Raw genomic sequence first — 12,627 nt, forward strand, 5'->3', positions numbered from 1 at the left:
GGAAATGTATTACTGCAGATTTCATGAAATGCAACCCCAAAATGATCATCTCATGACCCCCAAGATGAGAGCCATCGTGTTAAATTGTAGGAAGAAATCCATTAATGAATCCTGTAGGATGCACAAATTGCTAATGTTGGGTAAAAAAAACACATAACTGCAACTTTGCTATTTACTATTTTTCTCCTTTGAATTGAAATTTATCACGGTCATTATGTGTTTGGATGGGTTTCATACCCCCTGGGCCCCCGGAACCTGTTAAAATCCTGTTCTATAATTTCAAAATACAGCAGCATCTGTGGGGAAATAAGTAATTCTTCTCTTCATTCCTGAAATTGCGCTTTTTGCAGATTTATGGTATTTACCCAACAGCAGGCAAATAACTTGAATTATGTTTACAAGTGAAGCAGCTTCTTCTTCTTCTGATGCTTTCTAGGTACTGTAGCCTACAGTGAAACGGTGCTGGACTATTGATTCCCTTTTCCACCGTGCCAAGTGTTTCTTCAGCATTGCCCACACTATTGCTCCTGTATCTGCACAAGCTTTCTGCTCTCCGCTATCTAAAAATTGGTCAGTTCCCTAAATCATAGCCATAATAACACTTATTTTAATTGCCAAGTGCAAGGAAAAAATACCCAGGATTTTGTTTTGGTGGTGCTGGTGCAGAGATTTATCTTCAAGCATAGAAATCAAACACAAAAGCAACCAGGCAGCCTTTTTCTTTAGATTCCGGTGTAGATTCAATTGTACAAAGCTATGAATTCCTCCAGTGAAAGCCAGTTGGTTGAAATATAATCACTGCTCACAATGGCTGTAACCAGTGTTTACCTAAATAGTGTTCCCTTATCAAAACTAAAAGCAGGAAAATCCCTTTGAATTAAAAGGCGGGTCATTAAATGGTACAGCCCCTCACAGAGAATCCCCATTGATTTAAGAGCAGGGTCATAAATCTTCTACACAACGGGGCTGGGATCAGGGGATCTCCGGCTCAAAAGAGTAACAAAGAATAACAGCGTCTTGCTGCTGAGACGCTAGTCAATACTGTACCTTAACATGACAATCAATTAACAACTGAGGGGCTGGACGCTATTAAATCAATGGAAATGTTAAAAAAAATATACATGTAGCATTCATGGCGACTTCTGGTGAATATAAATGGGACAAAAGTTGGATAAATACGATGAATTATAGCAACAAGCTCCTAAGATGCAATTTAGTGCTTGCATCTTGCCATGACAGTCTATTAAGAACCGAGGAGCTGGGCATCATTAAATCAATAAAAAATGTTTAAGACATACATCATTCACTGCTTTTCCTGATTAATGTAAATATGAGCGAAGCGGGCTAAATTTTTCTGAATTAAAGCACCAAGATCCTAAGACGACACTGAAAAAACTAATTCAAGTGACAATCATTATCAATTAGAAACTGGGAACCTGAGCACTTACAAAAAAAATTAAAGATATACGGTATATTTTCTTCTTATTTAGTGAATTCACCATTATGACTCATTTGGATGTTTCTGCAGAATGGATTAAAAATGATCGTTTTATTCCTCATGATTGGAACCAATGATCAGCAATTTTATGCTAATTAAACGTGCAATACACAGAGAAATCAATCAATAGAAATCAATAAAGAGATAACCTGGCACTTAATAAAGGCATGATGTATACATTAATGCAGACGACTGACCTGTTAACCAGTGTAAGAAAGAAACCCCTAGTAATGATCAGCTGCAATTATTTTAACGTCCTAAAAGTGGAGAGACTTTTTTATTTAAACACAAATATGGGTAGACTCCTGTAACTCTAACATAAACAAGGTACAACTGTAATTTTAACATGGACCAGTGCAGTTCAAGCATGCACTGTAACCAATAAGTAAATATTATATCAATATCATGCTGTGAGACTAGAAATTTGGATATCGTGAGGTGGCATGAGTGTTGCCTTTTCCTGGCTTTAAGGGCAAGAAAAAAAGATGGTGGACTATTCCAGTTGTTTTAGTATTTGCCTCTATCTGCCTGGTCAGCATATCCACATCACTAATTATTGTTTAATCTCTCGTATGTAAATATTTTACTCCAATATCATCACAATGTTGATATCAAGGTATTTTGTCAAAGATACTGTGATGTTTGAACAGTGCTCACCTCAGATTTCTACTATTATCACACAAATAATGGCAGACTATAATGTCAGCAAGGGTAAAGGTAGAGCATTAATTCAACCATGCCTAAAGTAGCAGCATTGCAAAAAAAAAAAAAAAAAAAAAAAAAAAAAAAAGGACAGAGAAATATTATGCTGTTGAGCCACTGGTCAATTTCTCAAACAGTGCACTCTGGGGATTAAATTCACCAGAGTCGGGTTCACTGTGTCATGAACTCGCCTTTTGCTCTTTCTTTACCTCCCTGCATGCTGAAACCCCCAACTGGGCGCCAGTAACAAGGCCGTGCCCTCCCAGCTAACACACACTGCCCAGGTGAAGCAAGGCCTGCTGGGTAGTGAATAGAGGTGCTGGGATACTATGGGGCTGCTGTGCATGTGTGCGTACCCTCCGCCACCTTGTCAACACCTCACCCCCCGAGCGCCCCGCCTGCTCACTCTGTCGCACCCTGCCTGAAAGCTCTGCCCATTTATTATCGAGCACCTGGTTAGCCCCGCCCACCATTAGCACCATGCATGCAAGCCCCGCCCATTCGCAGCACCCCTCTGGGTGACTCCCAGCAGGACCGCGGCCTGCACAGTTTGAGCAAAGAGACAGAGAGAAAGCGAGAGAGAGAGAGAGAGAGAGAGAGAGAGAGAGAGAGAGACATGCAGGGACAAAGAGAGAGAGAGAGAGAGAGAGAAAGGGAGAGACATGCAGGGACAGAGTGAGAGAGAAGAGCCATACAGGCAGTAAGAGACTGACAGAAAGAGAGAGAGAAACACATAGAGAGAGAGATACAGACAAACGGAGAGAGAGAGAGAGCGGGAGAGAGGGAAAGGGGGCAGAGAAATAGAGAGATACAGACACAGAGAGAGAGAGAGAGAGAGAGAGGGAGAGCGAGAGAGCGAGCGAGCAGGCGAGTGGGGAGCTAGGGATGATTTCTCCAGGGATGAAGGATGCGGGTGTGCGTTTTGTGTGTGTGTTGAGGGTGCAGTGTGTGTCTGTGTGTGTGTGTGTGTGTGTGTTGGGGGGGCTGTAACGAGACGAGGGGGGGATGAGAGAGGAAGCAAGGGGAGAGCGAGCGAGCGAGGGGATACAGAGGAGGGGGATGAGGTGGAGGGAGGCAGCAAAGGGGGGAGGAAGGGGGGGTGCGAGAGAGAGAGAGAGAGAGAGAGAGAGAGAGAGAGAGAGGGGATTGGGGTGGGTGGGTGGGATGGAGGGATGTGGTGGTGAGGGTGGAGGGGTGGTGGTGGGGGGGATGAGGAGAGCGAGGCGAGCGAGCGAGGCAGAGCTGATTGAGATTCCGGCCTCCAGAGCTGGAGGCTTGCTGCTGCTAGGAGCTCTGGGAGAACACGCTCAGTTATTGGAATTTTTTTTTTTTTTTTTCTAATGAATTAATTCTTCTCATCCAATTTAGGTGAAGATGAAAAGAGAGCAGCGCTGCGAGCATCAAATTTAGCTTTCTGTTGACCGGGTTCTGGACTGTTCTGTACGGTTAATATTGGACCCTTTTTTTTTTTTTTTTTTTTGTCTTTGTTGGTACTAGGAGGCCTTGTTTACTAAACCAAACAACAACAACAACAACAATAACAACAAAAGTCATTTCCAGGATGTTCTGTGAATGCTCGCTCTCATTCAGAGGGATATGATAACACATAGAGAGTAGCATGGGTTAAAATAACACACCCCCACCCTCCTTCCTCACACCCCAACTTCCACCTCCAACCATCTCCCCACAAATACATGAAAAAGAACAACATTCCTCTCTAAATATATAGAAACAAATATATGACCTCCCGAAATCTCTCTGCACACACACACCCACACAAGTAGGCATGCATGTACACACACTAACACACAGACACACACAGAGGGTATGAAATTAACACCCGGAAATCACAAAATGCCCATAAAATTTGACTCTGGCAAGTAAATAAAAGTCTCGGTCCCCCATTACACTGGCCAAGTCAAATTTTACTGGCATTTGGCATTTAGTGGGTGTTAATTTCCGACTGTGTGTGTGTGTGTGTGTGTACATGCCTGCCTCCGTGTGCCTGGTCATATGTTTGCATGTGTGTTTGTGTGTCACTATATTTGTATCCCACTTCTCTGCCTGTTTAAAAAAAAAAAAGGATAAGTTATGCTACAAAGTGCTCTTATAATTTAAAATGTGCTGCACTTAATGATGAATTGACAACTTGAGACATTCGATATGTGAGTGAACAAGTTTTAAATTAGCACCCGATTCTACACGTGAAATGGCATTAAAAACGGGTAGGGGTTGAATAATTCTATGAAAAATGTATTGTAATTAGGTTGGCTGAGAAAAAGAAATATGCTTCGCAGATCAACTGTTTTAGTTTTAAAGAAGTGTCAGAGCCCTCATGCACAAGCGGTTTAACTTAAAAACATCATGGGATTGCGCTCAACAATGAATGTTAATGTGTTTTATTGCAAGAAACTGTTGTATGTTATTTGTTCCCCCTGCCTTTTGCAATAAATGCATTGAGATTAATTTCTGAGTGCAAACATTTGATTTTTTAATTGAATGTTTTTTTGTTTTGTTTTGTTTTGTTTTTTGCTTTTTTTTTCTTGTAGTTGACTATCCCTTGACAGGTGAGCCAAAAAGTTAATTTTGGCTGCTCACTCACACACAGGCACTCGCAGCACAGGGAGTGGATACTTTTAGGTCCTGAAAATAAGAGGGCGTAGAGCTGTTTAATGTCAGAACAATCTGGTCCGGTGCTGCAGCTCAGAGTTCATGGTACAGGGAACATGGAATCCCTTTAGCTCGGCTGCTCGGCACTGACAGGAAGCCTGGACTCAGATTCATTTAGACAGTCAGCAGAAGAACACTCAGAGTCAGCTAGCCATCTGGATCAGGCTCTGGTGAAGCAGATATTCACACAGGCACAGGCCACACTCTCCCCAAAGACACAAACAGATAACCTTAAAGATTATTTTTTTCTTTCTTTTTTTCCCCCTCTTCCACTTGAGCTTTAGTGTTTCCATAAAACCCCAGTTTCAGGTTGGGATTATCTCACCTGCACAATTTGTAGCTCCTCTACTCTTTCTGCTTCTTTCAGTGTATCATTCATACTGGAGGTGCAAACAAACTAAGCCATCCTCTTCAAAGATCTCTTCTATGTCCCCTAGCACTGCCTTTGGGCCAGCCTGCCAGAGCACCTGAGGGCTGTCGGCATCTCCAACAAGAGAAATGTCAGCAGATTTTTTTGGGGGTCTTCCAGAGGGCTAACAAGCCCATATTTGAATAGAGTAAATATGATTATATCCACCGTTTCCTTGCATGGCTAATAAAATCAAACAACTGTGGCTGGTGAGGAAATTCGATGCAAGGAAAATCATGAGGGGACATTTTCAAAGCTGAAATATTTCAGATATAAAATTCAACACAGTGCTTAGTTGACCTTAGTTTGAACTTTTTTGTGAAACGCAATCTTAGGGCAAACACCTTTACATGAGGCCTTAATAATCATTGTATCTATGTTGCAATTTAGCTCTTAAGCATTGTGCTTATCACTGTCTTTTTTAGTGAATCGTGGAATACTTTGTATCAGGCTCAAAAGGCGATCATAAATAAAGCTTGGCTGGCTGATGATGTCAAAAGTGGAAAATGCCTACTCAGAAATACAGTGATTTTGCATACAGAAACAAAACAAAGATGATAATTAATAATCACTCAGACTCAGAGGGCAAATACATAGACTGTTGCCGTTAATGGGCTTCCTCATATCTGACAGGCAGGCTGCGAGAAATGACTCTAAACACCAGGCAGACAAAAGGAAAGGTGTTAAAAATCAAAGAATGAAAATTTATTTGATCTTTAACCAATTAAACACCTTGGCCCGGCCCATTATCATATCATGTGATCAATTATTCATGGCGGGACAGCCCGGGGTCAGGCGTTACCTTTGTAAACATTGGCTTCCCGTGCTGGGTGACCATGGTGCACTGATCACAGTCCACGGTGATGCAGGAGTTGTGGAAGGACTCCTTGGAGTGTTTGAGGATGTAGTGGAGCTCGGTCACCCCGCCCTCGAACACCGTGCTGAAGTAACGGGGAATCAGCGTCCGGCCGATAGCTGTAGGGAGACAAGACAGAGGGAGCAGCGGCTAAATATAGAAAGAGAGAAAATGTGAAACCAACTGGAGAGAAGACAATGTGCCTAACAATGTACAATAGCTGGGAGAGAGGAGAGTGGCATCATTAAATACTATTATACTGCAGTATGTCTGTCTAATATAACAATACTACCACCACCACCACTACTTTGAGTGCCATTATTGCTAATGCTATTTTTAATACTACTGCTGCCACAGCTGCATCAACCACAGTTACTGCCATTAATTGCATATTTTGTGGTGTTAAACCTCATTCCTAATTGCTACTAGAAATAACTATTTTATTTAAATGCTTAATTCGAAATCTTCTAAAAAAAATAAAATATCTGCCTCCACTAGGCTCGTCAATATTCAAAAGTCAGTCAAACATGATGAATCATACTGGACTGTCAACAGGCACGGATAAAAACACCAACTTTTAATGGCATAATAACAAGTTATCAGTTAAATGCAAGTTCACGGTTGAAAATGAGGGATGAAAAGAACGCAGTACCAAATGAAGACTAAACTATGGGATAACTATGTACTTACAGGAAATCACTTGTGAAATAGTCCAGTATACTGCAGTATATTCTTTATAAAAACCATGGAAAACATGGACTAAATACAAAACAAAACAAAACAAAAAAAACTGAGAGAGAGAGAGAGAGAGTGAGAGAGAGAGAGAGAGAGAGAGAGAGAGAGAGAGAGAGAAAAGGCTTCTTCACTTAGTCCTGCTCTATAATGCATGCTAACTCTAGGGATGGGATGCAGGAATATTTGTTATATTTACTGTCTATTGATTTGGATTTGACCTTTGCACGGATTACAACGGGTTGCTTGTAAATTTATCAATCCTACGGTATAAGATAACTCTACGGTTGCCCTCGCTGTGAATGAGAGCATCTGCTAAGTGTTGCTGTTCAAATGGATATGTAAAAATGTGGTTTATATTCAAAATATGAGGCATGGTTTCAGCTGTATTCTGCCCTTGTCCAGTCTCATTAAAGGCTGAGAGGCCGTCTAATAACAAGAGACAAGAAGGACAGTCTAGTAATCCACACACATCAGTTACAATGCTTTGAATTGCTGTGTATTTAATACTCATGACCATTTTCAATGAACTCATGGCTACAAATATTGTATAGAGTGGAGGCCTTCCTGCTGCCTGTGGTGAATTTATATATCAGGATTCTCAACACAACCGGCACATTACAGACTCACAGAAAGTATTGGATTGTCCTGCAAGCTATTGATTACCAATGAGTAAAATTCTGGACAGCCTTCAAGAAAAGTATGCACCCTGCAAAAAAATGCCCAAGGCCTTTATTCTTGTATTCAGTCCCACTGTTTTTTTGTTGTTTTTTTTTTTCTTTCTTAAATCCAAAATAAACCTTCCAGTGGAGATCTTTAGCTGTTTGCAGCACTTCTGGAACTTCAAGACTCTTTTTGAAACCAGTGATAATATCATGAAATAAGGCCGATCTCACCGCTTTCTCTAAGATATGTCACCTAGTATAAACTCACTTTGAATATTCCTCAAATGAGTGAAACTGCACTGGAAAAAGCAAAGTAACTGTCAGGGTTACTTGTACTGTCAGGGCACTTGTTTTCAGAAAGAAAAAAAAAATGACTTCACGGCTGAATTCAATATTACAAATGAAGATGGAGACGGACAACTTTCGCAGTGCAAACTTTGTCGAGAAGCCTAAAGAGAAAATGAACAGGCTGCACGATGAAAAGAGGAGGTGGACTCAGGGAGAGAAGTCGCTACGGCGTCTTTCAGCCCTCAGGCTTTGTCTGGTTTCTATCTCCTATGTGTTAGTTAGCTTCAAGGAAAAGAATAGAGGACACAATAGGAAAGGCTTATATTTCCTATTACATTATGAACACACTGTGATGCTACACAGATTCCTGAATATTTGGGCACTTTTTTTTTTTTTACAGTGTAATATACAGCACCGAATACTATCCTGCATTTTACAAAAAAACCTTTTTCTCTCAGCTTCCATTTGCTGATTCTGATAATGCAAACACCACTGGTGCAGCTCTATTGATAATGTCCTTAGTTAACTTGGCTTTTTAAATAAGAATGTGTGTTCATAGTCAACCTGGCTGGTTAAATAAGAACCTGCTCTAAGTCAACTTGCCTGATTAAATAACACTGTGTTAGTCAAATTGCCTGGTAAGTTAAGAAATGTGTTCTTGCTCAGAGCTGCCATTTGTTTAATTATTGATGCTACCCTCATTAATGGTTTCATGTTTGACAAAAAAAAAAAAAAAAAAAAAAAAAAAGCTACACACTGTCTCCAACGGCACCACCACCATTTCACCTTCACTCCTGCTTCACAGTTTGGGAGCTCTGTTCGTCTTACAGTTCCTCTACCTCTGCAGCATCAGGCAAAATCCCACCCTACCTCTCCCACTAAGAAGCTGAAATCCTGCTACACGTCTTCCTATCCAACATACTGGAGCACTGGAGAGTACAGTAGCTTCTGTATTAGAGCTGCATGCTGCTGGCAAAAATCACATTGAGATTCTTTTGCTGGGCATTGTAGTTGTGCTATGATGTGTGTGCTACACTTAAAAAAAAAACATCTAAACCTAGACAAGTCATTTAATCCTGAATTAGCATGAGCAGAACAGCCTCCACTTCACTGGAAAACTCTTTATTTTTGCCACTTTTTTTTAAGAAAACTGGAATTTTAAGGTTCTGTGACTTATCTGGGTTCATAAAAAAAATCTGTTAAAATCTCCATCTTATCTAGTCTGAACTAGTTTCTCTTCAAGCCACTGAAAAAATCTCCCAGTGAGATGTAATTCTCCTTGTTTTCACTTCTAATCACCTTGTTTCTGCATTATTCTGCTTTTTCAACATATTTATAATTGCTCCTAGAAAAAAAAATGCTGAAACAAGTCAAACTGCGTTGGAGATTATCTTTTTTTTTTTCACTTGTTTTAGAAAAAAAAACAAACAAGATTTTAAGACTGGATATGAGGCTAGGTGAGTTGAGATGGAGGCTTTTGCAGTATGTTGCTGTGTGTGGGCACTGTTTGGAAAAAAAAAAAAAAAAAGCCATTTGAGAGTGAAAAATCAGATGTTAATGCTTAGGATTTACTCAGAATAAAAAGCAAGATTTTCCCAAGTGTGCAACTTAATATGTAGATGAGAGATTCTGCACAGCACCGAGAGAGAACAGCTGCATGAGACACCTTGCACTCGGGTTGCGTGCCTTGCTCAGGGGCACCTCGACAGCAGTTATTAAGAAAAGGAAGAATGCTATTCATTCTCTCAGCTGGAGGGATGTGAACCTGCAACTCTCTGGTCGCAAGCCTAATTTTTTTTTTCTCCTGGCCACAAACTTTTCATGTTCCTCCTCCCAAACATCCTGATCCCATCTAGTGTGCAGCAATTTTGAGCTCAAGAAAAAAAGCACACCTTAGAAAATAGGGTGCCAGCCATTTTGTACAATATATGACATTATATGTTATTTGGTGGATGCTTTTACCCAAAGCACCTTAGAGCTCCATGAACATGGGCTATACCTTTCTTTTTCTTTTTTCTTTTTTTCTTTTTGAGCATGGATGGTCCAATTGGGAATCGACCCGCTAATCCTGGCAAGTGCTTGCGACATGCTCTACTCAGTGAAGTTTGCAGGACTGTTAAATAGGAGCAAAAACAAAACAACCGCAAATCCTGACTTCGGGATTATAAAGGCAAGTGTGCTGGGATTTCCTTCAGCCTCCACTTCCTCGCCTGGTGGAACAAGTCTATGTCCCTGTGCATTTTCCTGCCCGTCAAATCTTCATCATTAGAACACTGCCGGAAAAAAAAGGAAAAAAAAAAAAAAAAAAAAAAGGGCCCGCTACATTATCCAGCGGCACATGGCCTCTGATTTCAAGCAGAAATAATCCATCTTAGAGTCAACACTCTGTTGGCTAGAATTATGCTCCAGTCCTCTTTCTCCCCTTTTCCCCGGGGGCGGGGAGTGAAGCCGGGGAATAAAACTTCATTTAGAAGTGAAATGTCCCCAAAGACAGTGGCTCAAGCTGCTCCTGAGGTCAGACTCGGACGGCGGAGTTTCAAACGTTAGAGAGAGAGAGAGAGACGAGGGTGGCGGTGGTGTTGGTGGCTGGGCAACGGGGTGGTGTGTGTGTGTGTGTGTATGTGTGGGTGTGGGTGTGTGTGTGCGTGTGTGTGTGGGTGGGTGAGGGGACTGGGAAGGGGGGGGGGGGTGTACCCGTGACTGGCATGTTTTTCAAATTCGATAAAGTCAGGCATGACTAAATAAACACATAAAATGTTTGGCAGTGTGAGCACTGGCTAGGGGAAGAGTATGGGGGGGGGGGGGGGGCTGAGCTGCAGGCTCTGCTTGGTGTGGATGACTGTGTAAATGATGCTCTCTCTCTCTCACTCTCTCTCTTTCTCTCTCTCTCTCTCTATCAGTTGCTCTCAGCTCTCTCTCTGTCTCTCTCTCTCTATCAGTTGCTCTCAGCTCTCTCTCTCTCTCTCTCTCTCTCTCTCTCTCTCGCTCTCTCTACACCACGGTTGAAAAACAAAGTACGTCTAGGAGTGGAGCTGACTGCTAATGCGGAGGAGCTCTGAGGAGAGGAGGAGGAGGAGGAGGAGGAGGAGGAGGTGGTGGAGAGGAGATGGAGGGAAGGGGGTAGCGTGAGGGAGAGGGATTGGGACAGAAAAATGAGCGAGGGATGAAAGAGAGAGAAAGGAAGAAGAAAAAAAAGGGCTTGTCAAGGAGGGAAAAAGGGGGAAAGAAGATACACTGTGGGGTAATAGGGGAGAGAGACAGCCAGAGACAGTGAGAGAGCGAGAGAGAGAGAGAGAGGGAGAGAGAGAGAGACAAGAGCGATACACAGATCTGCTTCTTGCCTACCTGACCAAGCCAGGAGTTTTGGTAGAGTCTCCTCAACCAAAACAGGCCTAATAAAAACCAGTGAGCGTAGCCCAGGGTGACAGAGTGATAGATAAGCATGTAATGGTAGCCATGCTAGCAAGGCTTGGATCATTTCAAGCACTGTAGTCTTATGTTTCTCTTCAGATAGTTTCTAGGCTGGGTTTCAAATATTTTTCCAGGCTCCTCTACACTCATATTTACATTTTAGGCGTTTAGCTGCCGCTCGAGCACCAAGCAGGTTTCGGCGTGTTGGGCACTCCGACAGGACATGTGGCAGGCTGCTGCAGGGATGAAACCTGTGATCTTTCACTTCAGTGTCTCTCTAACCATGGGTCCTATAATTACATTTTCTGACTTGTTTTGATTGGGTGTCAAATTAGCATCTATTTTAATGCACTACTGTATTGTTCGTTGCTCGACCAGGGTCAGAAATTAATGAAAGCTCGGGGCAAAGATGCCCTTAAAGTTCATGAAATGCGATGAAATTAAAAATGAGGGGGCTAAAAATCTGCCCTGAATAATTAGGAACAGGCTCATCCTTTTTTTTTTTTGCCTTTCAGCCTGTTTGAGTTGTCAAATATTGACACGTCAGTGCGTCTATTGTCCGCCGCGGGCCACCATAGGTGGTTCGCTCAAGCTGAACAGTATGTTTTAGATGGGTTTTGATCAGGAAGCAACAAAGCATGCAGCATAAAACAGTAGAAAATATTGGTTACAGCAGCATGTGGTAGGTAGAAAAGGTGACACCACAGAAGCCACTTCATTAACTAAAAAATACATGCACAAATATGGTTAAAAAAGAAAAAAAATACTATTGAGGGATGAAAGATGGAGTTTTTGAGGGACAGAAAAGGGAAAGCACCGCCTTCATGTTCTGTAAGGCCTGCTGTCAAGTTCCAGCAGAGGGAAATAAGTTGAAACTAGTTATACTGATACAAATTTGTTGTTTATTCACAAATTAATGGTTTCAGTTCAGTAAAATTACCCCCAACGTGGATCAAAATGCCACTGAAAACTGGATCATGGGAGCAAAAAATGCCCTTAGAAAAAAAATGTAAAAAGATAATAATTTCCTTTTTACCCTCCCCGCTGTTTGCCAATTGTAACCCTTTTTGGATTCAACCGTTGGAGTTTAGTGGATTTTGAATACAATGAACTGTCACAATGGCTAAAAGTAGGGAACTAAGGCCCAGGTTGAAAATAACTCAAATTATCCTTTAATAAGCCCTGAGGTTGTACGAGTGATTACCAGACAAACCAACAGAACACAGGCCCAGCAAACTTCAAACGGGAAACACCGCCCATGGACAAAAAAACAAAACAATAAAAACAAAAAAACACAAAAACAACAAAATCCTCGAGCTGCACGGAGACCAGACGAGATAATATAAGGCATTTGTTGTGATATTTTGCACTTCGCTTTCCTCCTCACCTCACCTCT

General features: G+C 41.7%; 1 protein-coding gene across 4 annotated transcripts in view; it reads right to left on the minus strand.

Annotated features, from left to right (window-relative positions):
* Nucleotides 1–12,627, minus strand: part of ldb2a (LIM domain binding 2a) — an 84,778-nt gene that overhangs the window by 23,230 nt on the left and 48,921 nt on the right. For all 4 annotated transcript variants that reach the window (XM_030062562.1, XM_030062561.1, XM_030062560.1 and 1 more), the window contains exon 3: nucleotides 6,082–6,254. In XM_030062562.1, the coding sequence (XP_029918422.1) occupies nucleotides 6,082–6,254 (173 nt within the window). The remainder of the gene's footprint in view (nucleotides 1–6,081; nucleotides 6,255–12,627) is intronic.

Source organism: Myripristis murdjan, chromosome 10 (assembly GCF_902150065.1).
Source record: "Myripristis murdjan chromosome 10, fMyrMur1.1, whole genome shotgun sequence".
Classification (NCBI taxonomy): Eukaryota; Metazoa; Chordata; class Actinopteri; order Holocentriformes; family Holocentridae; genus Myripristis; species Myripristis murdjan.